We start from the raw sequence: 27,306 nt of genomic DNA, 5'->3' as shown, positions 1-27,306 counted from the left end.
GCAGAGCCGGATTGCACAACCTCGGCCTTCTGCTAGAAGGGCAGCAGTCATCCTGGCTTTGACTGTGCCAGGCCAAGTAGAACGGCTGAACAAATACCCACAGGATTGCTGCAGGGCCTGGCCCTGCAGTTGGAGGCACAGTGCCATCTAGTGGAGAAAAAAAGTCCCACATCGGTTTTTTTGTTTTTGTTTTTAATTAGTGGCGAACCGTTGAAATAGACCTAAAAAATCAACTGTCCTTTGATACCAAAAGAGCTTGAGAACCAGAGAGAGGAATGGATTTCCCAAGTGTCACACAACCAGCGAGTGGCATCCTTAACACTCCGGAACTTCATCATCTGAGCTCAGCACTCTCTACACTACACCACAGTAAAGGAGCCGGAAGATGAAAACTTCCAGTTTCGGCTGAGTGGCATTCAGACCTCTGCTGAGGTGGAGGTGAACACACGCTGGGCCAGTGTCGGAAGAGAAGACGTCACTTGTTTATTGTCCTTAGAATGCCTCTGCTAGACCCTTGGTGATGGGTGCAAGGCCAGAACAAATTCAGTTGTCCACCTTACTCTCCCCCTGCGATGTGCTGACCACGTACAGACACTGGGTTACAAGCAGGAGATGCCCCAGTCACTTGTGCCCTGAGGGGAGAGAAGAGATCTTGTGGGCTGTCAGCCCCAGACTTTCCCACCCTTTTCCCCTACTTTTTTAGAAGAACAATTTCACACCTTCCTGGTTCCCACGCTATCCAGAAGAGGGGTGGGTGGGGGGAAGCACCCTTATCTTCTGCATTCTAGAGCCTGCCTCGACCTTGATTAAAGCGACTGGTGCCTGGGCTGGGCTTCGCAGCCAGTCCGCAAATGTAAAACCTTTACACTGAGTAGACTGTCCTCAGGGCTGTGTGTGTGTGGGGGGGGGGGGGGGAGTGGACTGCACTAGTCCGTTTCGGTGGGAGGAGTGGAGGCAAAGGTGGAAGCCAGTGTCATCTCCTCAAAATAAAATCCTAAGCGTTGACATGAAATAGATGCCCCTGCTTTGGGATCAAACCTCAGCCTAGTTTCTCATGGATATCCTTCAACGGCGGAAGGATTTTTGGATCTCGTCCTCTTCCTCCGCAGCCGGGTCATCCCTGCAGGAGGGCCGAGCCCATCCCGCCTTCCACGGGACTCTGCTGGCAGAGTCTGAAGCCCTGGATGTGACTGAGAAAGATGTGCTGTTAACCTTTCAACTTTTCTCCTTTCGTTTCATTTCTTTAAAGCTGATTTAGAGTAAGGGGAACTTTCAATCCCGTCTGTTTATCCAGCCCAGGGAACCTGACGCAGGGGCTTCTGGGGACCGGAGTGTCCTGAACTGGCTAAGATTGGACCAAACCTGCGGTGCCCAGGGCACAGGCTGAGTCACAGGGCAGCACCACGTGGGCTGGTTTACCCCAGGCAAAGCCGGCTAAGTTCCCTGGTGACAGAGCAGCCTACCCAGGCCAAGTGCTGAAGGCTTGTGCCTGGCAGCCCCTGAGCAGAAAGCCCACCCCCAGGCCAGGTGCTACTCCTCCTGCTTCTCTCCACCGTCACTGACTCCCTCTCCAAAATTCCTCCTCCTTCAAAGCGCTTGGTTAAAGCTGGGCTTTGTTGCTGTGTTCAGGAGCCTGTTGCGATGTAGAAGCACAGATAGCTCAGCCTTTCAGCCCAACCCGTCCCTGGAAAAAGGGCTATAAAGAGCATCTTCATGACATAGACCATGTTTCCCCTGCAGGAACACTGTTATAATTGGGTTGCATTTCTAACCCCAGACCTGGCACTGAATGAGTCACCGTGATATCCAGCAACATTTCATCAAAGCCAACACATCCCCAAACCTCTGTAATCATCACCAAAAGAAACTCTCTGACAGGCCTTTTTCCCTTGACTCTGGCAGGGCCCTCTGCTCATCACTGTTCCTGGACTGAGCGGTCCCTCCCCAGCCACACATGCTGGAGCCTCTCTCAGCCCTCCTCTGGCCTTGATCTTGAGGCTGTTAGCCCCTGGTTGCTCCACTCGGGCTGGCTCTTCTCCTTCTCTCACTGAATTCCTTTAACTAAAAGAACTTTGAACATTTTCAAGCGCACCCCCCCTCTCCCTCCAGCCCTCACATGGACAGACGTTATCCATGCCAGGACAAGAGGCTTTCTAGGTTGCCATAACAACAGCCCTCCCCGTTGTTGAAACAGGACCGTGATCAGCATGTAAAGAAAACCCCTATATAAGGAAGGCACTTACAGGTCTGAGGCCCCAACTCAGCCTGTAGAGAACCCCTTTCCACTCTGCCTTAAGAGGAAATGTCACTCAATAGGACATTCATTTATTCCAAAGATAGTTATCGGTTTCTTTCTGTGTGCCAGGCACTCTCCAGGGCACTTGGGATATAGCTGTGAACCCAACAGCTAAAAACTACATGGAGGGGAGGGCACAGTGGCATCTGTCGCACGAGTAGAGAGACCACTGGCTCCGGGGACAGGGAGTCCGGAGAGCTACTCTAGATGCTTCCACTCACCAGCTAAGTCACTTCTCCCTCTCTGATCCAGTCTCCTCGCTTGAGTCCCTACCTGTGACTATCTAAGGGTGCTTTGATTTGCTACTCTACTTATACTATAGAATCTTTAGCTTGCCAGCCAAAAGAGTAGAGCTCCCCTGCCTGTCCTTAAGTGAGGCATTCACACCAGGTCCCCTCTCTGCCTTCGCAATTCTTTTTCTGCTTAGATAGTCTTTGGTCTTAGCAAAAAAAAAAAAAAAGAAAGAAAGAAAGGAGAGCTCCTTTCCATCAGGCTAACCTGCCTGCCTTCCCCTCTGACTCCTCTGTCTCCTCCCTTCTTCATTTCCATGTGGTCACAAGCATTTTTCAAATAACCCCTTCCTCAAAGACGGTTGTTGTGAGTGGAGCACTCTTAGGGGTCACTGTGATGTCTTGGAGGGCATCTCTTCCCCTGGGCGTGCTCGGGAAAGCCAGCGGACCGATCAGAGGGAGGGATTCGGTCCAGTTGGTGTAACAGAACCACTGGAAACCAATTAACAGGCTGAACACCAGAGAAAGGACGATGGCCAAAGAACAGGCACCCCGTGGTAAACAATTACTGGCGTGGGCAGGGCTGGCAATGTAGGTCAGCTCTCAGCCAGGAAATAGTTCTACAAGTGCAAAATGCGACTCCCTTCTGGCAGCAGAATCTAGGTAAAGGTTTTCTTTCTATCTTTGGGGGGATGACCACCTGGGTGCCTTGCACTTCCCCCAGGTCTCTGAGACAGCTGGTCTTGGCTTCCACCTCCCCTCCAAACAAAGTGGCTCAGGGGCCTTCTAACCTTGACCTTCTGGCTGATGGTCATGAGAGAGAAGGCTAGATTCCGTGTTGTAAACTGGGCCCAGACAGGGTGCCTGCTCTGTGTGCTCACATTTTCAGGACACTGGGTATTTCTGGCGCAGGTGTGGTAGAGCCTTTGTGTGTTTGTTTATTTAAGAGGTTACACCATGGTGCTTGTAAAGATTCACTCGTTTTAGATTAGTCTCCAGGGCACCCTAAAATTAACATCAGCATTCAGGCTCTAAGGAGTCTTCTGGCAAGAATTTGATCGAGCAGAAACGGGAGACTCTGGGGTTCAGGTCGGGTCGGGTATAAAACTGATCTCCACGAGCCCTTCAGGGCTCTGATCTGTGGCTCAGGTCTGTAAGAGCCACTGTGGTTAGTCCTCCTAACCTGTCATGGTCATAGGCATTTACAAAGGATATATAACGTGCATCTGAATTTATTCTCCTTTTGGTTCCTCAGAACAGTTTTGGAAAATAATAAGGCCAGGTGCTAATATCTTGATAGAGAAGGAAACCGAGGCTCAAAAAGGCTCTGGGTGTGTGTTTATCTGGAGCCTGGAGGACGGTCTCCCAGCGCCAAGGCCTGGAGTCCTGCCCCCTGAGGTGTCTTCCAAGGCCCTGGGTCAGACAGTGCAGTGGTCTCTGGTACCCCTTGTCAACCTTATTCTAGGGACTCCTTCAGTTTTACCAGTAACTCATGGAGGCCGGTCCTGACTTATTGCTTGGTAGGGGGAGCGTAACCCACTGGGTACCACTTTCCCTCAGAGGCCAGAGCCTCAGAACTCTGATGGGCATTTTTCTAGGAAGTTCTCGACTCTACTTCAACAAGACCAGAGAGGAAACTGCCTGTACTAAACATCCACGGCTTCCCAGGGATGCCACGTGTTTACCGAGGGCTCCGGGGCCCTGCTCTGTGGTTCCCACTCCGGTGCAGCTTTGTTCCCGGGCTGTTTTCCTCCCTGACACACCTTGGCCTCGGAATGATGGGGAAGTGTTGACCACACCCCAAGGTCCTCCCTTCCTCAGGCCCTGTGTGGGAAGCCGTCTGGCACAGGCCCCTCGCGACATTTGGACTTTCTGCTGGTCTTTTCTTAGAACGAAGAACTGTCGATCTCAACTCCACAACATCAGCCTCCTCCCATGAAAAACATCTGCTGACAGCTAGTCACGCTGCATTTCTTAAAATGACAGCATGAGAAAGTTTGCAAAAGCAGTTCTCGAGAATCCCGGCTCTTAGTTAACATTACCAGCCACGTTGTCTTCTAAACTAATACCAGTAGAATCTTGCCTGGGCTCCTCCCCAACCAGTTAGACTTGCTGTAGCTCATGCTGGTCCCCCAAATATTGTCCCAGGCAGTAAATGCCTGGCACGAAACAGCTTCCCAGACATTCTCCGGGGCCTCGTTACAGAGGGGTAAACGTTAGGGATGAAGGAACTCATCGTGCACCTGTAGGAGTTTAATGTCTTTTTTAAACCAGGAACTGAGAGGTGTAACTAATGAGCATGCTGTCACAGCCGCCGACCACCTCATTACATGTGAGAGCCATTTCCTAGGTTGGCTGGAAATGAAAAGCCACCCATCACTTAATGAGGAACTTTAAAAAAAAAAAAAAGAAAAAGAAAAATGTGCTAAATATTTAGCAGACATTTTGATAGACCAAGGACATTTATCAGAAGCCTCCGATTAAACCCCCTGCTTTCTGGTGAGATGTGGAGGGGTGAGGGAGGTGGAGAGAAAGAGATTTCTCTCAAGGATGTATTCCTTGTTACCAGAGAGTAGCTAGTTTAGGATGTCAGGGTTCAGCGGATTCTGTACTGTTTCTCCCTTCTCTTCAAGGGCCCTTTTGTCATTGTGGCTCTTGATTACTCTTCCAGGGCTTACCCCAGGGTTGTTGGGATGTTAAAAGAGAGAATCCCCAGAAAGATTGTGCTTCGATGCCTGGCACACAGCAAGTGTTTAGGTATTTGCTGCTTGTGTTATTCATGATCTCATCGTGAGGGGATGTGTCCCTTTTCGTGAATGGGGAGATAGGGGCCGAGGTCAGGGAGCACTGTTGCCCATGGCCACCGTAGAAGGTGCGGCTGTTCCCAGGGTTCTCGTCACAGGCCAGTCTGGCTGGAGTGATGGCATTGGAGAAAGCCCAGCCTGCATGTTGGGGGGCTGCTGGTCAGGGTCAGGTTCTGCTGCAGCGCCAGCCCTCTTTCCATCTGTGTTGGCAATCTGGGTTGTGATAAAATAGTGTGGTAGTAAATGCAAAATTTCCAGGCTGTCCTTGATAAAAAACCTTTACTAATTGCCCAGTGGCTTGCCACACTTTATGCTGCGACGGCCTTAGCTCAGCCCTCCAAACTGATCTCCCTGCTTCCAGTCTATCTCGCCCTCATCTATGCTTCATACAGCTAACAAGAGGTCTCCCTCGAGCTAGCTTCTAATTCGGGTCATGACACACCTGTTTTAACATCTCTGCTGGCTCCCCTTTGTCAACAGGGTCAAGTCCACCATCCTTAGTGTGGCCCGCAGGGCTCTTTACAATCACCCCCCTAATACTCTCCCAGAAGGACACACTCCAGCCAGTGCGCTACATTCCTGGCAGGGCGGGCCCTTCCCTGACTCAAACTTCTGCACATGCCCCTCCCCTTTCTCTGCCTGGCCAACTCCTATTTCATCATTCCAGACTTAGCTGCAGGGCAATCCTTCCACATGGCCTTTCCTGACTTTCCCAAGCAGAGGATCATCTTTGAGAGCAGGACTCTTTTGCCTGGTGAAGAAAATGTGGTTCCTGTTATTCCAGAGCTAGCCCTGCCCCCATGGTCACCGGTGCGCATGGCTATTGCTGACCGGCTAGCCTGGCCTCCGCAGATACCCTTCCAGACTTGTCCCAGACTCCGCATGTCAGCCCCCTCAGGACACACAGTGTGAACATGCATGCCAGACATTGTCCTAAACATGAACATCGCGTGATTGATGATTAGGAGATGATAAATGCTGTCCCATCATCTCGTCATTTTGTGATAACAACATGGAGAGACACTGGGACCTGGAATCAACACGTTCTCTGAACTCTAGCCGGGTATCAACTGGGGGTGGGGGGAGGTATTTCAATGATTCGCAGGGTTTTCTTACACAGATGGGACGCTGGTGCCCCTCACACAGAGTCTATGGACCCCTTTGAGCCCTTGTTATCAAATGGCAGCTGGATCCACCCCCTAGTCCCTGAGCAGGGCATCAGCATTAGGGACACTGGTCTGTCGGGCAAAGCCACTCTCCCTGACTCCCCGCTGCCTCGTGGATAAATGGAGGTAAGCCGTTCTCCTTGTCCCTTCCTCACCCCATCTAGAAATTCACCCTGGATTCCATAGACCGCTGAGAAAGGAAGTTTCCAACTGTGGCCCAGAGAGGGGCACAGGCCAAGGGTCGGAGGCCTTGGGCCAATCCAGCCCCTTTTCCTCTTCTTTCCATTGCTTAGAGAAAAGTTCTACCCACGGACACTTCATAGTGAGAGATTTCATAGGTTTTAACTCATGTCTGTGTTTTCACACTATTCAAAGAGTTGGGGCCTTCGCCACCACTTCCGGTCACTGGCTCATGTGTCTGCGGGATTTAATAACTGGGGCGTAGGCTGGCGTGTGAATGGCTGCAGAGCTCTTCTATGAGTCCACCAGGTGGCGCTGGGCAGTGACCCTAGGGCATGAAGGGAGGGACCCTAGAGGGAGCCCTTTGGGAGGAGGAGGGAGAAGCAAGCCGCTGGGGTGGGGTTAAGCTGGCAAAGGATAGAGAGCCCATGGTGGGCTCTCTTCATTCCACAGGCGCCTGCTCAGGAATGACCTTCTGACTCGACGATGACATTTGCGCACATGCATGGCAACTCCATCCTTTTTCCTTGCAGAGTTTTTGACGAGAGTGGTGACCATGCGCCACATTCAATTCTCAGCGCTTTATGTATGTTCCCTCATTTAATTCTCACAGCTGTGGAAGCTCAGTACACTAACTCTCCTCTAACCACTCCGGGAAACTGAGTCACACGGAGGTTAAACAACTTGCCCAAGGTGACCTGGCTACAGGGTGAGAAGCCCAGGATTGAGCCCAAGTGGTCTGGCCCCAGGGCGCATGCTCAGAACGCCCCTCACCGTGCAGAAAGAACTCATTTTCCCTGGCAGCCTAAGTGACTCAGTGTGGCTCCTGCTAGCTCTAGTTGCTTGAGGTTAGGTCGGTGGCATTAGCTCAGAGAAGATACTTCCAGGTAGCCAGGAAGTGTCTTCCACTTCTGCTTAGATCATGTACCTTTAGGTTGCCATTTTCAAGAGGCCAAAAACCTGTGGACCAGTGTGCTCTTGAGCCATGAAACATTCATTCATGTATTCAATACATGTTTACCAGCCAGACGCTACATGCCAGGGGTACAGACAAGTAAGGTCCCGGCTCTCGTGAACTTTTTCCTGTTGGGAAAATGGCTAATAAATCCATAGATTAAAAAAAGTTCAGGTACTAATAAAAAACAAAGGAACATAAAGGCAGGTTAATGGGGCACCTAATGAACGGTAGTTGGAGGAGGGGTGAGGAGAGGAAGATGGATGAGCTGGTGCAGCTGGCAGGCCATTTTGTGTGGATCTTTTTTTCTTTTTTGTATTTTTCTGAAGTGAGAAGCGGGGAGGCAGAGAGACAGACTCCCGCAAATACCCGACCAGGATCCACCCGGCATGCCCACCAGGGGGCGATGCCCTGCCCATCTGGGGCATTGCTCTGTTGCAACTGGAGCCATTCTAGCACCTGAGGCAGAGGCCACAGAGACATCCTCAGTGCCTGGGGCCAACTTTGCTCCAATGGAGCCTTGACTGTGGGAGGGGAAGAGAGAGATAGAGAGGAAGGAAAGCAGGGAGGGGGTGAAGCAGATGGGCACTTCTCCTGTGTGCCCTGGCCGGGAATCGAACCTGGGACTTCTACACGCTGGGCCGACGCTCTGCCACTGAGCCAACTGGCCAGGGCCTGTGTGGATCTTGGACTAAACATCCTCTAGTTTTGTGATCTCCTTCAGCCAGAGAAAATGCCATCTGACTTGTATAGCAACCTCCACACACACCCACACGTACAACCACCCTCTCCTGTTATGGCATGGGTTTGGGCACAGGCTCTTCATTAAATCAGGGAAGGCTGGTTGTCCAAGCGCTGGAGGGTCTGGACCTGGGTCAGGCTGGCTGTGCGCCTCCCTTGATCACCTGGCTCCAGGAACTACAGTCCCGGGGGAATGCAGTCCCATTCAGGCTGCACAGCTGGCCATGTCACAGGGCTCTATGGAAATCCTTGAACCTGAACTTCAGATTTAAATATTTTGCAGGCATACAGCTTGGCAGTAGTGCTTGTTTTTAACAAAACCTTCATTTATGAGTAATAAAGACCCAGCCCCTGGAGAGCTGAGGACTCATTGAATTGAAAGGATCCAGAGAGATTGTCCAGCCTCTGTCTTCAGACAGGGAATGTGTCCCAAGACCATCCTGGTCCCAAAGCTTCATTTCTCTTCTTGGCTATATCCAAGGACAGAGACCATACAGGGACCCCTGAAATGTCCCTGTCCAGTGGCCTCGGGGTTATAGCTCTGCCTCCAGATCAATTCTTTAAGCCCAGGTCACCGTGTTTTCATTCAGAGATGGGGTCCTGGACAGGGACCCAGGCAAGGGCCATTAGGTTATTTGATTACTTATATAGTGGCTGTCTTTCCTGAAGATAGGGCTTCTGTTCTTGTGAAAATGTAAAATATTTGCAGAACAGGAGTCTACCTGTCTCCACAGTCCCTTGCTGCTAAAAATATATGATCATGATTAAATCAAATAGAAGCCTTCTCTGAAATATGTGGATGAGGACCGAAGCAGATGGGCTGGATTAATCTGTGCTGGCCAGCTCCACACAGAGCACTGTGAGAACTTTCAAAACCATGCCATGCTCACTGCAGGTGGCACCAATGTGAAACATGTCACTGTGAACTGGCTGAAGGGTCTGGGTGACCCAAATGACCTAAGTTAGTTTTATGGCTTCCATGCTGAGTAGCTGCTTTGTTTTGTTTGGAAAGCAGAGTCTTTTGCAGTCTCATGCTGGGGAGGTTGGCACCTACCACGTGCAGGGCCTGTTGCTAGGCACCCAGGGGGAACACAGGGATGAACATGTCACAGGCCAGTGTTGAAGGGCCTGGCAGCCTGTGAAAGAGGCCAGCTGCACGCTGGTTCCCTCCCACCCAGCCCTCTGAGCCTCACCTCCCGCGTTACCTTCCAGAATCTTCCCCCGTCCTCGATCTGTGATTCTGTAATTTCCCTTAATGTATTCACTTATTCCACAAACACCAAGGGGAGCGCCTACAATGTGCCAGGCACTGTTTAGACAGTTGTGCTAATCTCGTGATATTAGAATTTTCTGTGTACCAATCCGCCTCCCTATGTGGGGCAGGGAGCTCCCTGTGGGCAGTGGCACAAAGAGATGCTCAGTAAAAGGTCTGTGGGACGAATGCAGAGAGAAATGACAGCAACATAAGATGGGTGCTTCCTAAAATAAATGTTAGCATGTATGTATATTTTTACAGCTGTCAAAACTTCCTTAGGAAACATTGATTCTTCATCGGATTTTCACAGCCACTCCTGGGAAGCAATCATTTTCATTTGCAGGTGGGGAGACTGAGGCTTAGGCAAAGCGTGACCCACCCAGGCACAGAACATGAGACTTTTGATGTCAAATCCTGTGCCCTTTCTTGTCCACAAAGGAGTGTTTCTTCTCTGGGAACTTAAGGGAATAATTAATCAGTTAGAGAAACCCAGGGATAGAAGTGGTTAGCGGAGAGACTGGGCCTGAAGCTGGAACTCACAGGCGATTCCTGACCAGCAGAGCAGGGGTTGGTGAAGAGGAAGTCCAGCTGTTGGTCTGCCCTGTTGAGACTGAGATGAAGAGACTATAGAGACCATGGGTATTGGAAGGGACCCTGAAATGACCTAGCCCAGCCCAGCAGTTCTGAGCCTGGCTGACCCTTAGTATTTCTGGGGGATGAGGTGGGGGACCTGAAAGGGTGGTTCCCAGGCTCCAACCTCAGAGATTCTTTTCAAAAGCTTCAGAGCCTTTTGGATGCTGAGGTCTCCATTATTCGATTTTTGCCTGTTGGACACAGTCTCAAAGTTCAAAGCCGTTTAGGAAGCATTTCTGGCTATGCTGAGTCTAACATTTGTTGGTGATGGGCTGTGTTTTCCCTAACGCTTGCACCTCCCCCTCGCCTGCCAGCAGCACACCAGCCCCTTTGCCCTCTGGTCTTCCCCCCCCCCTCTGTCTGAAAATGAAGTGACCGCCTTTGGGGTTGACTGCAAGTCTGTATGTTGATGTGTTCTCTCTTGAGCAGATGGCTTACACCTTGGACTTTCTGGAGGATGGGACTGAGGAATCTAGGCTGCTTGGTACCAGATGCCTTGGCTGGCCTGGTACCAGATGCCTTGGCTGGCCCAGGCTAGAGGGGAATGATCTGAGCAGTGCAGCACAGCCCGCAGAGCCAGGACCAAGTTCAGGAGCATTTCAGTGAGCCCTAGGAGTGTCCCCGCAATGGCCCCTTTCTAGTATAAATGGCAGTGTAGAGTGGCCCAATGTCCTGTGCTCCCAGACCGGCCTTTGCCTCAATCTGCCTCCCATACCTCCTCCACCTTCTTCTTAAACCCCAATTAAAAGGCATTAGAAGACTTGGCAGCCCAAGTCCATTTACTTAAAAGGAGTAAGTAGCCAAGTGTTCAGACTGAATGCTCATGGCTTTGACCAGACTCTGAAGTGGAGCATTCAGAGACCTTTCAGAGACTGTTTGTTGGAAATCAATAAGGAATATTTTCTGCCACTTTGGTGCTCAGTCAGTTTCAGACTATGGTCAAATGAGATAAAAGACAAGTGTACACTTACCACATATGGTGTTTTTTATTTACATGCCTCTTCCCACTAGAGTGGAAATTCCTCGAAAGTGAAGACCTGTCTGGATTCATCTTTATGCCCCACTTCCGGTGCACATACTTATTCAGTTTGTTGGCTCAATAAAATGTTATATATTTAAATAAGACAATTCATAAAGATCAAATACGCATACCATTCAGCTCATGAATACACACATATATGTATTTTGGAAAGTGTAATTGCTGCATCAAGTGTGATGCACATATCAACAAACAGGAATGTGAAGACACAGAAATGTACCTCTCGGCCACCGTCAGTCCCCGCCTCCCTTGGCTTTAACTGGAACAGCGTCTCAGGTTATAACAACAAATAAACTGCAACTGGAGTTTTTAACTTTCACATTGAAAATATTGTAAAAGCCATGTAAAAATATTAATATTTAATAGCAATCAAAGACATGTAGAAAAAGAGGAAAAACCCTTTCAGTTTCAGTTTTCCACCAATAAAAGTAAAATAAAATGATAAAAACGGTAGTAACCTCAAAACTGGAAATGCTGCAATGAAACTGTTAGGAGCTTGCTACATAATTCTTTGAAAAGCAAATCAAAATGCATAAAGTGTTATATAATTTGGCCCACATATCCTATCCCTGCAAATATGTCCTAAAGGAATAATTCAAAAGATGCATAAATAAATAAATACATAAATAAACCCCAAAACAACCTCTGCATAAATGAAGATTTCAGCATTGACTTCTATAGCAAAACACCCAGAACATTTAATGTGCCAGGAAAGAGAAATCGTTATAAACTACACATTGAACTACTACCCAGTCTTAAGATAATTAGGAAGACATTTGGAAGAATATAAAAGTCCTGCATTGGCTCACATTGCAAGTGTTAAAAAATATACATATATGGCAAAAAAGTAATGTGCAAAATTAAGTTCATCTTTAAGAATGAAGTAACATATGCCAAACTATTAACAACGGTCATCTCTGACTGAAAGGGTTATTTATGGGCGACTTTTATTCTCTTGTTCAATCTTTTCTATATTTTCCCATTTTAAAAAAAGAATGTGTTTTGTTTATAGGAGAGAGTGTAGTGGACCCTGTAAGAGTGAGCCTCTTCTGCCTGAAAACATGACCCGTGACGGCGAATGTGGGTTAGCATTTACTTTAATACTGTTTTATAATATTTTTTTTTAAGTAAATGGATTATATACCCGGAGGCTGACCGTTTCCATGACACCTGTGGCACCGCTCTGCTCTCCATCGCTCACTTGGACCAGAGAAGGAGCAGCTGCTACTTGGTCTCCCCCCACCCCCACCCCTTGCCCATTCTCAGCACAGCCACTGGCGTGCTGATTTGAACACGTGTGTCAGGTATAACTCCTCTGCTCTGCAGCCCGCAGTGGCTCCCCATTGGTGCCTAAAAGGCCCCGCCCCCCAATTCTGACAGCTTCGCCCCTCCCCGCTCCAGCCTCGCTGGCCGCCTGCCTCTCTAACGGGCTAGCTGCCTTAGGACTCCGCATCCCTCTGCCAGGACCTGTGTCCCCACTCCACCCCACCCCACCCAACCCTGTGTCCGCACCGCAGGCTCTCTCCTCTGCTTCAGGTTCTTCCCTCACGTGTTCCCTCGTCAGTTACGTCTGTCCTGAGCACCCACGGAAGACCTCAGCCTCTACCAGCGCCAGCCGGTGCTCTCCAGATCCCCGACCCTGCTCTGCTGGTCTCTTCCGTTGCGTGTGTTCCTTTCTATCACACCAGAGCACTTACCTTGTGTGTTGTTTCTGGTCTCTCTCCCCCATTAGAATGGAACCCATAAAGGCAGGGATTTTTGGCCAGCTCTGTTCACTGATAGACCTCACATGTGCCTGGCGTATAGGTGCTTGATGTGTATGTGTTGAATGGATTCGTTACAGACGATGTGAATAAGATCATGGCCTGCTGGGAACTCCATTAAGAAGGAGAAGAGCGAGCTGAGGCCCAGGCCTGAGTTTGGGAAGCTAACCAACCCTCCCCAGAGTCTGGAGCCAGTTAGGCCTGGTCTGGATTGACCCTGCAGAGTCCCGGGGCTGGATGTGGGGCCGGACCAGGGCGGTAGGCAGTTTGCAGACTGCATTTCCGGTTGGGAGGTTGAGCGATGCCGCTGTGCTCCCTTGCTTCGCCCGCAGGTGGCCGGCCACTGTTGTTAACAGGGCTGGGGCCAGAGCAGACCAGGCTGCCTGTCGGTGACACCCCAACAAGGGTGGACCCATGATCCCTGCCTCTCCGTCAGAGGACAGATGTCAGAGGTGGTTCTCAGCTGGTCACAGAAAGGACCATGTCCCTACTGCACAGATGTTCTCATTGTAAAGAACAGGTGGGCATGAAATCTATGAAACGAGGAGCTTTGTTAATTGAGCCAAAGGAGGGTGCTTTAGTTTGTCCTCCCCCTCCCCCCCACCCCCAAACAATGCATCCCAAGTCAGCTGCTGGGCTTGAATGACTGGAAAGAAGGGAGGCAGGGAGGAGGGGAGGAAGGGGCGATAGAAACAATGTGCGATTCTGTTGGAACAAGCCCTTCTTTTTAAGTGATCTTGGGCAGTATTCATACCCCTAGAATTGGTAATTGATTTTGTTTAACCTACACAGGAAGTGAAATAGCGACCTCTTTAGTCACATCTCTTCATTAAAACAATGAATAGATTTGGGATTCTCTGTACCCCTGTCCAAGCTCAAGTACACATTTCCTCTACATGAAGGGAGATGCTGGGAGGTGTCTCCCTCCACCCCACCCCGTGTTTGTCGTGTGTGGCTGTCATGTTTGTTTTTGCAGAAACAGTCCAACCTGCTGATATCGTCAGCTAAGTCCACTTGAGTAAATCCCACCTTGTCAAACTATCTTACCTATTTTTTCCCCTTGATAAATCGTATGTCCAGAATCTGACCACCTCTCGTGACATCTTGTGACTACCACCACCCCAGCCCATGCCACCACCATCTAGTTACTGTTAATGCACAGTAAGTGGCTGGTCTTCCATCTTCCACTCTGACCCCTACACTGACCACTCTCAGCGCAGCAGCAGGACCATCAGAATAAGAGGCTTGCTTAATTGTAGCCACCTCAGTTGTTCAGCCACCTGGGGTAGGATTTCACTGGGTCCAAAAATCCCTCCAGAGATTTGTTCTTCCACCTCGACTGTTCAGGAGTGCTGCTGCTTCCTGGGCTGTTTGAAGGTAGCGGGGACACAGAGGGGCGTCAGAAGGGCTGGTAGAAACAGCCCTAACCAGGAGAGGGAAATGTCATCACCCAGTGGAGACACAAAATAAAACACCCAATTTTATTTTTATAAGGTGAATGACTGTCCTGTATGTTGTTGAGTCACCAAAGGTCCGCTCCACTTGGATTGCTGACTTCTCCGCAGGGGCCTCTGACCTCCCCTGCTTATGTGTGGGGGGAGGGGTTGGCTTGTTCTGGTTTCAGGGCGAGGGTAAACAGGCTCGCAAGCTTTCAACGGCACTGTGATGTGTTGCCTTAGTGGACTAAGAGATCTAATGTTCCTGCTTAACTCTCAGAATGAATTCCAAACTAACACTCAAGTAAAATAATCTGGTTTCCTTTGCAATACTGTTAAAAGGTAGAAAAGTACATCCTCTTATCATATAAAAGGCTTATCTAAAACCTACCCCACCCCGCGGGAAACTGTGCACCCTTTTATCTCAACTTAGGAAGACCTTAATAAAAACATTCTGTAAAGAGGAACTTTTCTTGCCTCTCAAGACAGGGCTTTACTTGATGTTAAAACCCATTTAAAATGGCCGAAAAGAGCACGATCAAAAGCCAAATGTAGTTCGCCTACCTTTGTCGTGCATGACGGCGATCTGTCACTATACCGCTCCAAGGCCTAAGAGGTCTTTCCTGCCATGTTCTATGTGTGAGCTCCAGGGTGCCTGCTGGCCCACGGTCATGTTCACAGGTCTTCTCCTCGGCAGGACTGGCCAGGCTTGACGGCTGTTGACTGGGTCCCCAGATACTTTTAGGGCAAGGGCTGTTGTGTTCAAACCACCTGCCATCTGTTGGTGAAAATGTTTTGGATTCTAAATGATGAGTCACTTATGTCTCCTGCTATTCCTTCTGCTGCCAGGACTCATATACCTATTGGACTTTCTCAGGGGATATACTGGAAGCTCTTGCCATGAAGCCTGTCCTAGGCAGAGTTCATATGCCTCATGAGCATCTAGTGCCATCACTAGAAACCGTGGCGAAGAGCTGCCTTTGCATTTCCATGGGGTGGGAGGCAGACACAGTGGCGATCCAGCCTGCTTCTCATTCTGGGGTCCTTGGCGGATGAAGCTGCAGCGGCCAACTTCAGCCGGGTTTGAGCTGAGGGTCCAAAGGCGGTTCCTCGTTTTCTCACTAGGATGCCAATGCCCGGCACCGAACGTGGCCCAGAGTGGGCCCTCCACGACTGTTGGTGAAGTGAATGACTGAGGACTGCGATTGTAAAGTGGGTTAAGCCGACCTCCCCAAGGCCACCAAGAGGAGTGCCTAATTGGTGATGCCACATGCAGAGCCACCAAGAACTCTTAAAATTCTGATAGAGTCTTCTTTCACCAACCTTAAGAGGAGAGAGCACGTGGGATGATTTTCAGGAGAAATTCGGGAGACTCTTTCTGTACAGACAAGTTCCATGCCACGACAGGAGCCGACAGCAGGAGCTATGGGCGGGGCGGGCATCTGGGGTGCATGAGAAAGAAGACCTGGAGCTAACAGCGCAGCCAAGAGCCTGGCCAAGGAGGAAACTGAAGATCAAGTTAACTAACCCCTCTGTCCACTGGAGCATGGTAGCCAAAGTCTTGGGCTAAGACATAAGATGTGCTTCTCTGTCAACTCAGTTTCACATGTATTAGTTTTATTGTTAGAATCATCATCTTTTGTCAGAAGTTTATTAAGCTGGTTCAAATCTAGCTTTCTTTTTTTTTTTCCTGTATTTTTCTGAAGCCGGAAACGGGGAGAGACAGTCAGACAGACTCCCGCATGCGCCCGACCGACCGGGATCCACCCGGCATGCCCACCAGGGGGCGACGCTCTGCCCACCAGGGGGTGATGCTCTGCCCCTCCTGGGCGTCGCTCTGTTGCGACCAGAGCCACTCTAGCGCCTGGGGCAGAGGCCAAGGAGCCATCCCCAGTGCCCGGGACATCTTTGCTCCAGTGGAGCCTCGGCTGCGGGCGGGAAGAGAGAGACAGAGAGGAAGGAGAGGGGGAGGGGTGGAGAAGCAGATGGGCACTTCTCCTGTGTGCCCTGTCCGGGAATCAAACCCGGGACTTCTGCACGCCAGGCTGACACTCTACCACTGAGCCAACCGGCCAGGGACAAATCTAGCTTTCTTCATATATCCTAAAATGTTTCTACGCTTCCTGCCTTCCACCATATTTTTCGCCACCCCAAAATTCTAAGCTAAATAGCAGCAGCCAACCCCTAAGTGGAGAAGGTTCTAACTCCTTAGAGCGTGCCCCAGTTCACTGAAGTGTTCTAAAGATTTCCTGCCTGGAGAAATTATTGAGTCCCAGGTGGGTGGCATGTTATTCTTGCCACAGAGTAGGTGTGATTTTGTGGGAGGCTCTTCCCCCAGCCTGCTAGATCAAAGGCAGAGTTATGTCCTTGAGTCCTGGGTGGGAGGTAGAACTCCTGTACTGTGAGTGCTGGGCTTGAGCCACTGTCCCTTCTGTTGTGGCCCATAACTGGGAGACCTGGCCAGATGCATGGGCTGCCCAAGACACTGCAAGCCCCAGCCGACCTTTGTAGTCAAAGAAGCTGCTGACCAAACCCAAAATTTCTTAAGGAATTTTGCCACCTGTTCTAGATTGATCTGGGTGGTGTGGGATGCAGTTAGGACAGGGCGAGCCTTCTTCAGTAGATGTGATGGTGGTGCTCATCTCCGTGGCTGAGTATCGATTTGCTGGAAGTCATGTTTCCAGCCACATTTCTTATCTATGCCCAGGACGCACTCATTGTGGGGGCAGCAACAATGCTATGCTTGTAGGACTCCTGCCTTCCCTGTGCATTTCAGTTCTCGGGCTCCATGATGGCTGGGGGAGGTATGGGGGAGGGGGGGACACATTTCCCTACTCTGAGTAGCGATTTGGCCATAAAGGGGATCCAGATGAGACGTAGGAGTCTTGCTAAACTAGCAATACAAGAGGACTTTGGCAAACTGTTTATGTCACCACTCAGAGTTGGAAAACAAGACTCTGTGGTCTTCAATGCAGCTCCAGGCTAAGGCGGTCAGAAGTGCTTCATGCAGATCAGCCAGGCACTTGGACACTACATCTCTCAGCACGGGCACAGCATGTTATACCAAACCCAGGTACTCCCCGTGTGGAGGATCCTAAATCAGAGACCAGGGGCACCCCTGGAGCCTCTGTGTTTGAGGTAGGCCAGACACTGAAACTGGGGGACAGAAAGGTTCACTCACACCCAAGTAAGCCAGGGGGCCTTCAGGAAAACCTGCGTGCACTTGCAGGCTTACCTAATTACAAAAGATTCCATTACTGACAAAAGCAAAGGGAATGAGATTACACTGGCTCTTCTCAGTTTTGGAAGAATTTTGCACTCAGCAAGTAACTAGCAAAAGCTGTAAATCTGGCCAGTCTCTATGTTAAAGTAGCTATGGGCTAATCTGGGGCTGGGGAAGCGACAGGCTTTCCAGCTCTCAGGCTGCTTTGGACGTGGCGATGCGGGGGGCGGGGGATCTGTGCCAGGGAAAGACCTGTTCTCTCCTGGGCAGCCACCTCGCCCAGCCAGAAAACCCCAAGGAACTTGAGCCACCTGAGCCGGGCAGAGGGGCTCCTTCCCAGATGAGGCCCAGATGGGGTCACCGCTTGTTTCTTAAAGATGCTTGCAAGAATTACAAATGCTAGTTTTGACATTTTCTGAACCCTGGCTATTTATCGGACTCGAATCCCGCATCAAATACAGAAAGGCAAACCGTTGGCTTCATGAGAAAGAGAGAGAGAGTGTTCATTGTAAAGACAAGCAGGTGCTCTAGGAAGACCCCAAATGCTGGGGAGGTCACAGCCATTCCAGGAACAGCCCTGGTAACCAACCAGTTCACTCCAGGGGTAGAGAGAATTTAACAACTGGAAGAGAATCTTCTTAGTGCACTTGATGCAGGTGCAAATTTCACTGCTTCCAAGGAGATGCCGTGAAGACGCGAGTCCCCAGAATCACAGCTGCACTAGGAGCACGTGGCACTTGGAACCACGTGCCCAGGCGGTCATGGCACCCGAGCACGCTCCACGCTCAGAGACGCAGGACCCCAGCTGGGCGGCTGCAGACTCAGAGCCACCCCTTCCCGTCTTCCTGTGAGATGCCCAGCACCGACTTATGAGGGATTCGGCACTCCTGCAGAGACTTGCTGAGATCAGAGAAACGTCGCCTGGGCACCTCCATGGTTTCAATGCTGCAGTGCTGGTAGGTGGCCTTGTTCCGGTGTTCAGCCACGGCCACGATGGTCTGTAAGTTGTCCGTTGGCCGGAAATGGCGAACGAACCTCCGGCCTGATGGTGATCGGACAGCAAGCAGCAGCCTTGGCTCTTGATCTGATGGTTCCTCCAGCTTTCCAGCCCGAGACGAGCTCTGTCTCCTGGTTTGGACAATGAGTTTTCTTGCTGGTGAGTGAACTGGAGCTCTGGAATCTTCTTTGTCTGTCTTCACAGGGCGGATCTCCTCCTGGGAAAGAGTCCGGATGCTGCTCAGTTGCAGTGAGCTGGCCTTTTTAGCTACTGTTTCCACAGCCCCCTCCTCCAGGGTCTTCCTGACAATGGAAGGAAGGACTGGGTATTTATTGAGGGATGAAGAAGCCCCAATGGGCACCTGCTGCAGCAGCTCAGGGACCTTATTGGGAGCTCCCTGCTGTGGAGATCTAGGTGCACAGGCTCCTGGCTTCTGGCTGCCTGGTGACTCGCAAGGAATGGCAGGAGGCGGAGGAGATAGTGTGCAGTGAGAGCGCACCCCCGTGCCCTGGGGTCTGTGCAGACTCGGCCGGGTACGCCCCTTGGCGGACTTGGGCCTCACTACGTGCATGCTCAGCGTGTCTGGCTGCCAGGTGAAGCCGTGGGCTGCTGTGCTGGCAACAGCGCTGCATTCAGGAGGGGCTATGTTCACAGGGGCTTCCGTGGCAATTGCTTCTCAAGACCCTAAGGAAATGGCAGAAAAGAGAAGGGGCCGTGGATTAAACTTCCTGGGACTTCTGGATCCTAGCCATTCACTCCCCAGACACCAGAATAAGCCAAAGGGCCACAGTGAGAGGGGCCCCAACTGCAATTCATTCATTCATTCATTCATTCATTCATTCATTCATTCTAGGTATTGGAACATAACCGTGAACCAAAATGCTTGCAACTTAAATTATTATATTCACAGTGCTCGGACAAGTATTATATTAAGCCTACAAGCAAATAGATATTTTCAAAGAGTAACAACTGCAATGAAGAAAATAAAGTATTGCGTCAGAGAGTGACTAGAGTGAGGATTGATTCTTATTCTTCATTGGGGACAGGGGAGGCCTCAGGCTGAGAGACCAGAATGATGAGAAGGAACAAGCCATGTGACAACCTGGACCAAGAGTCAGCTAACTTTTTCTGTCAATATTTTCAGCTTTGGGAGCCAATGATCTCAGTTCCAGCCACTCAGCCCTGCCATAGTGCAGAGCAGCCATAGGTGATTATGAAAAGCGCCGTTACCAGGAGCTGCTTTTGCTCAACAGAGCAGAAATAGCCCTGCTAAGTAACCAAGCAGCAAGCCAGGCTCCACTTCATACAAGAGCTGAGGGGCAGACCAACGACTTCTCTCTGCACTCCGTTTAGACAAACAGGGACAGCACATTCACTATGCAAGAGACACCTCTCTTTTTCCTCCAATTCTTTTCTTCTTTCTTTTCCTTCATTCTTCTTCCTACTACTGTCTTTTTATTCCACCTTTCTTGGGTGGCTCTGCACTAATCACTTTGTGCAGTGTCTCTCAACTGCCCTTTGTCACCAGGGGTGGAGGGAGAGGGGAGAAAGGCTCCACTGTTGGTCCACCCATCGGCCAGAACCTATAGGGGAGTACTCGGGGTCTAGAATAGAGGATCAGCAAACCTTTCCTGTAAGTGGCCAGATGGTATTTTCAGCTTTGCGGGCCATCCAATTGGTCACAAGTACTCAATTCGACCCTTTTGGCTTGAAAGCTGTCTCGGACAGTATGTAAGTGAATGGGTGCAGCTGTGTTCCAATAAAGCATCATTTGTGGACGCAAACTGGAATTACATATAGCTTTTATGTGATACAGAATATTATTCTTGTTTTAATTATTTTCCCCAACCATTTAAAAGTATAAAAGCTATCCTTGGCTCACAAGTCACACAAACAGGTGGTGCTGGGCTGAAGTTGGCCCATGGGCCATTACTAAGAAACACTGTTCTGGACCAACTGCAAAGGAGACCCTGGGCACATGCTAATTCTGTGAGCCAGAGAGGCAGAGTGACTTCCCTTTGGTCACATAGCCCGCCAGAGGCAGAGCCTGAAACAGAGTGCAGGTGACCAGGCTGAGCGTCTCCCCCAGCACTTACCACATTCTGTCTCTTACTGTTTATGTTTCTGTCTTCCCAACGGCCTTGTAAATACTTCGAGGGTCTCCGCACCTGTCTCTGGCACCCGGGTACTCAGGAGTGCTCGTACAATCACACAGAAGCAGTGTTCTGAAGCATGGTGGGAGGCGTGAGCATTGCCCTGTGCTGCTGGCCCGAATCAGGTCTCTTCCTCCTTCCAGGCCATCTGGGTGGCCCTTTCCCTAATACTGTTATAGCCACCTCCTCCTCCAGCCCCCAGGGACATCTTCCCAGGACACTGCAATGGCGTGGGTTCCCTGCCTCCCTCTGAAGCCTGGACTGCTCTGGACTGCTGCTCTCTGTGCCCACAGGCTGGGCAGCCCTCTAGAGACCTTCTGGTCACTTTCCAGTGCCTCATGGTCCCTACGAAGCAACGTGTTTGGGTGCAAAGGACAGGCCCTGCAGTCATAAGACCTGGGTTCTATTTCAGGCTCTGTCTTGAGCCAGCTCTGTGATCACGGGGCAGTTGCTCCATCTTTCTGGTAGGTCACTTTCCTCATCTATGGAACTCGCTGTATGACCCTGAAGACATTATTTAACTGCCTCTGAACTGCAGTCTCTTTATCTGTAACAAGAGGATAGCAATATGGGATAATATAGGTAACGCTGTGACCACCAGGTTTGGCACATAGTAAAGACTTAATTAAATGGTAAGGGGTTATTTTGCATTTGCTTTTGGTGTTTTTGTTTGTTTGGTGCTTTTATTATTTTAGGTCCAAATGCCTTACCTGTTGCTTTAGAGCTCTTCCCCAGGGTGTAGTCAACTCTACCCCGCTGGGTGAGTCATGGGGCGCATGCCTGCCCCGCCCATGGCACAGAAGTGCCAGGGGGCTGATTTCAGGGAGCTCCTGCCTATTGAAATGGCCTCAAAAATAATGAGTTAAATGCTCCCTAATAAATCCTTTCTCAATTCACACTTTAATCTTATACTGACCTTAAATTCAATTACTCCAAGCTACCTGCATCACCCATCCTGAACAGTGTCACCCAAGCCCCTTAGCTCCACACTCTAACATTACCACCCTGTGCGCACTACCATCACTGCATAATTTTAGGGATTATCCTCTTCCTCACCATGAAAACCACAACCAAACAACACACAACATCCCTGCCGTTTCCAAACGTCCTGCTCAATACTTTTGTGGGAAGTCTGGAACAAAGCTGCCCTCTCTCTCCTAACTGCATGCTTTCTCCATTCTACTACGGACCAAGTCTTCCCACACTCCCCTCTTCCATTTCTCACTTGTCTTTTGCACCCAATCTGGTGGTTGGGGGGTTCAGGAGCCTTCTCCTTGGCATCTCAAAAGTCTGGCCATCTCCTTGTTAATTTAATCTACTTTCTGATCAACTGTGAAGAATCTGTGGGGTTTTTTTGTCCCCCCCCTCCCCACGTCAGTTTTGTACTAAAGTCTTTCCCTTGAAATTAAGCAATTCTGCACTCTAACTCAGGATCGTACAGAGAGGTCATAATCGTCCAACTGTTCTGCCAAAGATAAGCTCAGCTCGCGCACCGACTCCCCCTCTCTGCCCACCCTCCCCCCCTTGCAGAATGGCTATTAATTTGCCACAGTTTTCACAGAATTATCACAGACTTGGCTTCCAACTCCCACACATGCCTCGGGAAGGTTTTACTGTCAGTAAGTTTGGTAACTTAGAAACCTCTCCTTTAACAACTTTGACGAGGAAAGTCATATGTTCTCCCAGGCTCTCTGCTGGATTATTTTTAACAGTAAAACTTGAGTATGTGCCTGCACTTTCTATACCTTTTGCTACTATATAATTATCCATGTTCAGAGGGGTGTCATATTCAAGACACGCTGGTCATAAGATAACATGACTGGGAGCTAGCTCAGAGAAAAACCTCAGTTATGACTAATTCCTATGAGCCCACTCATGGTTATTTAGAGTCTAACACCTCCTTCAGGTAAAACCATTCCATCGAACCTGCTTTCATAACCCGCTGCCTCTTCGCCAGTGCAGGGACCATCTGTTACAGGGCGGGCACACCAACTCTCCCCAGCATCTAGAACACGGAGAGGGGTGTGGGGCAAATGGGGGTTTGGGGACCCGGGCCAACTGTGTGTCTCTCTATTCACATCTTGGGTCCCAAACCCTGCCCACCCGCTTCGGTCTAGAAAGGCTTCTGCAGCACCCATCATTATCCCTGCTTGGCTCATTTCGCCACCTCTAGGCCTGGCAGACACAACCACAAAGTGATTTGACAAGATCTCGGCGTAGGCATCCGTCAAGCTGCCAGCTGAACGGGCAAGTGGCTGTTTACTTAAACATGAAAGCTGCACCCCAGAGGCCTGCCGAGAGTCAGGAAACACACGGAGAACTGCTTCCAAGGAGCTGCCACGGGGCAGGCGCTTGTTAACCGCCCAATCAACTGGAAACAAGGAAAAGTTGCTAGGGGAAGCTAAGGCCATATTCCTGATTTCCTAGGGCCCACCTCCCACCACAGGGTCAGACCATCCTATTTCACGCACGACCCAAATCTAAATCTACAGTAAATGCAATAAAATATAACTGCCCACACACCAGCTGTTGGTCGGTAGTAAGGATGCATATATTTGAATTGGTCTTTAAAAAATATTTATCAGTTAATAGTATCTCCTGCCAATCCCCACCGCTCCCCGTGCAGATTTCAGGAGGAAGGCGCTCAAAAGAACCAACAGGAGACAGTAGTTGGCCCAAGGAGGAGAAAACTTTGGTACCATTCCCAGCTCCGACCGCTAATGATTAGAATACATTGTCCTAAACAGAATGCCACGTTGAAACGGGGAGTGAAGAAATTGGACCACAAGCCACCAAGTGATCAAAGGTTTGGAAAAGGAATTGGGAATGATTCCAAGGGGAATGGGTAGGTGGAGGGGGATAGCTCAATTATTTCCAAGGACAGGCAGCTCCAGAAGGAAACAACAAGCTTAAGCAGCTGGAGGAGGGATTTGGGGGAGGGGCAAGAAAGAGCGTCTAGAAAGTGAGAGCTGACTTGGACGAAAGGGCACACTGGTCTGGGGGTGGCTCAGATCTGGTTCTGGTCTCTCCACGTGACGGACACGGATGGGATGTCCTTTAGTCTCTCTGGGTCTGTGTCCTGTCTCTACTGCCCAGCTAGGAGGGCATGGCCCAGCGGTTTCCTAGGCCCCTCGGTTTCCGCAAAGCCCTGGAGTCGTCCTATTCCGGCAAGGGTGAGCTCTGACCAGGCTGGCTTCGCCACTGGGGAGTAGCTATAACTCTCAGGGCACCTGTCGTGTCTCCCAGGGTTTGCCCCGAGTTGGGGAGGCCTGCCCCGCCCCGGCGATGTGCCCGGAGACTCCCGTCTGGCCTCTCCCGGTCCCTTTCCGGCTTGGGGGGCGTGAGCAGGATTGGGGGCTGCGCTGCTCACCTCGCCTCTCTGCTCCATCTGCAGCAGTCGCCTGTCCTGTCCTGCCGGTAAACAGCCCCGGTCTCCCGGGTAACCGCGCTGGTGGGGGGCCACGTGCTTCCGGTCAGGGGCCGGAATGGGTCTGACCCCGGTGAGGAGGGGTGGGGGCCTGGGGCGGGGTGGAGTATGGGGGTGGGGTGAGGAGGAGGGAGGGGTAGGTCACCTGGAACCTGGCTTGGCCTTACCTGCTTCCCTGCCTCCTGGTTTCCCATCTCCTGGGGAAGAGAGCGTGGAGCTCTGGCCTGGGGGCTGGGGGAGGCGCAGTCCTCCTGCCTTAAGTGCATGTTATGCCCTTGGGTCAGACGCTGACCCTGTCAGCGGCCCCAGTTTTTAGATGAAGCTGCTGGGCTGATTCCTGGTGACCCTAGAATCTGAGTGGCTGCTTTTGGGGCATCTGTTGCCTTGGGGAGCACTCGTCCCCTTTATCATCCTCAGTGCCACTCTTTCATCCCCCCAAGACCTCTTCATTTCCTCATCAGCCTCCCACTGCCTGGCCACAGCCCATCTGGGACCTTGTTTTCAACCACATTTACAGCTGTTTTGACCCTCCCGACCACTGCCTCTTATGCTTCAGGCAACTCCAGTCACTTTTACCACATTTGTCTCCAACATCTTCCAGACTCCTGTCCACTGCCTCTCTGCTTCCTCCCTGCCTATCAACCTGGTTCTTTGCTGGTCCATCACCTCAGCCATTTTCTTGCAAGAATCCTCCCTGCGCTGCCTGCTGTCCCTCTGTTCCTCCCACTTGATAAAACCCCAGCTGGTCCACTGACAACCAGGGACTGAAGAATTCTTCACCAGCCACATTACGTTGTTGGAGACGTGTGGTCTCTCCAACCTCAACTAAACCCTCAACCCTACCGAGAAATCCTTCCACTGTCTCCAGTTCAGTTCTGTCTCCTTTCTGCCCAGTGGCTCTTTTAAATTGTGTTCTCTCTCCTGAAACCTCCTACCTCTCCCCCACCTCTTCCCACTCAGAAGGTAAACTCACTTCTCTCTTCAAAGAGAAAATAGAAGCCATCGTATGGACACGTTCTCAGCTTTCTGCCATCAGACCTACAAGTGTCTCCTTTTGTCTCCCTGCTTTCCTTGCTTTGTCCTGTTTTAGTGCAAGGGGACCCACCCTTTGATTCTGCCCCAAACTGACTACCGATCCATGTCTGCCCTGAAGTCCGTTCTCTGTCACAAGGCCACACAAATACGCACCTACACCATAGTCCAGCAGCCTTTGCTCCTGCTGTCCCGTCTGCCTAGAAGACACTTCTCTAAGCTCCCCAACCCCTCCTCCCCTTCCTCTGCTTAATGCTCACTTACCCTGCAGAACTCAACTCAATGGGTGAAGTAATTTCTTCCACGATGGACTTAAGATAGCTTCAGAAGGAGTCTAATCGGACTATCATCTGCCAGGCATCTGTTCTAGACTCTTGGAATATGCAGACGAATAATTTAGTGACTATAATATTAAAGAAGATAATGTTGCCCTGGCCAGTTGGCTCAGTGGTAGAGCGTCGGCCTGGCGTGCAGGAGTCCCGGGTTCGATTCCCGGCCAGGGCACACAGGAGGAGCACCCATTTGCTTCTCCACCCCCCCCTTTCCTCTCTGTCTCTCTCTTCCCCTCCCGCAGCCAAGGCTCCATTGGAGCAAAGATGACCCGGGCGCTGGGGATGGCTCCTTGGCCTCTGCCCCAGGCGCTAGAGTGGCTCTGGTCGCAAAAGAGCGACGCCCCGGAGGGGCAGAGCATCACCCCCTGGTGGGCAGAGCATCGCCCCTGGTGGGCGTGCCGGGTGGATCCCGGTCGGGCGCATGCGGGAGTCTGTCTGACTGTCTCTCCCCGTTTCCAGCTTCAGAAAAATACACACACAAAAAAAAGAAGATAATGTTAATGGACATTCAAAAACCATGCTATCAGAGGAAAGAATTAGGGTTCATAACCTAGGATTATGGCAAAAATATTTGCTATCTTGTCTATCCCAGACACATGGAAACAGGATTACAATATGAGCATGACTCCAACCCTCCTCAAGATGTTCACATTTGGCTGAGGAAACACATTGCACACCCACAGACTTACAAATCAGATAATTTTCAATACATTTGGACCAGGTATGGCAGAGCAGGCACAGTCAGGGCATGGTTATATGCTCAGTGATTGGCACCAACAGAAAGTTCTTTGGGGTCTGCAGAGGAGGCGGTCATTTCAGCAGTGGTGTTTCTGCCCACCTCATAAAGGAAGCGCCCCATCTGTGGGAGCTGCTGCTGAGGGCCTGGGCTAGGCAGGCCTCCTGCTAGGGTCATCCCCTCACCCACCTGGGACACCCAGGGAGGCAGCTGAAGCCCCAAGAATGTGCTGAAGGTAGGGATTTGGGGAGCTGATGGGTTTGCAACTCTGTGCTGATGGCTTATTTCCTGTAAATGATTCTGTCAGAAATATCTAAGCAAAGCTCTTCAGCCCTTCAACGCCCACCCGAAAAAGATTAAAGTGGATTCTTCATCAGCTATTTTAATATCACCTAAGAATTATGCAATCTTTTGGAAAATCAAATTGGCTTCTCTCCCCCTTTGTGTGTGTGCGCACACAAGTGTGTGTCTCTCTACACGGGCAGGCAAGTGAATGGTGCTTGTGCCTAAGGTCTGTTTAATGTTTAGCAATGGGGGCCTTTTGCTGTCGTGTAATGCACAGCATGGAATGAGGAAGGCTGGAGGGAAGGAAGACTGCTGGCCTGTCAATTGCTGTGCCCACCTGCTCTTTGATGAGAGAGCTGACTCTGCTGCCTTTGTCTCCCATCTATCTTAAGATGGTGTCTGGCCTGAGCAGGCGGTGGCACAGTGGGTAGAGTGTAGGACTGGGATGCGGAGGACCCAGGTTTGAGACCCCGAGGTCGCCAGCTTGAGCGTGGGCTCATATGGTTTGAGCAAAAGCTCACCAGCTTGGACCCAAAGTCGCCGGCTCGAGCAAGGGGTTTCTCAGTCTGTTGAAAGCCCACGGTCAAGGCACATATGGGAAAGCAATCAATGAACAACTAAGG

General features: G+C 50.6%; 2 protein-coding genes across 7 annotated transcripts in view; one reads left to right on the top strand and one right to left on the bottom strand.

Annotated features, from left to right (window-relative positions):
• Positions 1-5,512: 5,512 nt before the first annotated feature.
• The window catches only part of UBXN10 (UBX domain protein 10), a 22,809-nt gene continuing 1,015 nt past the window's right edge, over positions 5,513-27,306 (bottom strand). The window contains exons 1-3 of one of the 5 annotated variants that reach the window (XR_010750199.1): positions 24,242-24,358; positions 15,063-19,402; positions 5,513-5,543 (exon numbers count right to left, since the gene is read on the bottom strand). Coding sequence is in view for 3 of the 5 variants with exons in the window: in XM_066375283.1 (XP_066231380.1) it covers positions 18,543-19,289 (747 nt within the window). In the remaining 2 variants the exon portion in view is untranslated. Of the gene's footprint in view, positions 5,544-12,844; positions 19,403-24,241; positions 24,359-25,594; positions 25,692-27,306 lie in introns of those variants that run through there. The other 4 variants (XR_010750198.1, XM_066375283.1, XM_066375281.1 and 1 more) reach the window with 4 other exon arrangements.
• The window catches only part of PLA2G2C (phospholipase A2 group IIC), an 18,418-nt gene continuing 14,985 nt past the window's right edge, over positions 23,874-27,306 (top strand). For both annotated transcript variants that reach the window (XR_010750200.1, XM_066375285.1), the window contains exon 1: positions 23,874-24,044. Coding sequence is in view for 1 of the 2 variants with exons in the window: in XM_066375285.1 (XP_066231382.1) it covers positions 23,922-24,044 (123 nt within the window). In the remaining variant the exon portion in view is untranslated. The remainder of the gene's footprint in view (positions 24,045-27,306) is intronic.

The sequence above is a fragment of the Saccopteryx leptura genome, chromosome 3 (assembly GCF_036850995.1).
Source record: "Saccopteryx leptura isolate mSacLep1 chromosome 3, mSacLep1_pri_phased_curated, whole genome shotgun sequence".
Classification (NCBI taxonomy): Eukaryota; Metazoa; Chordata; class Mammalia; order Chiroptera; family Emballonuridae; genus Saccopteryx; species Saccopteryx leptura.
Note: the sequence above shows the minus strand (reverse complement) of the source record. Positions and strands in the feature narration are given on the sequence as shown.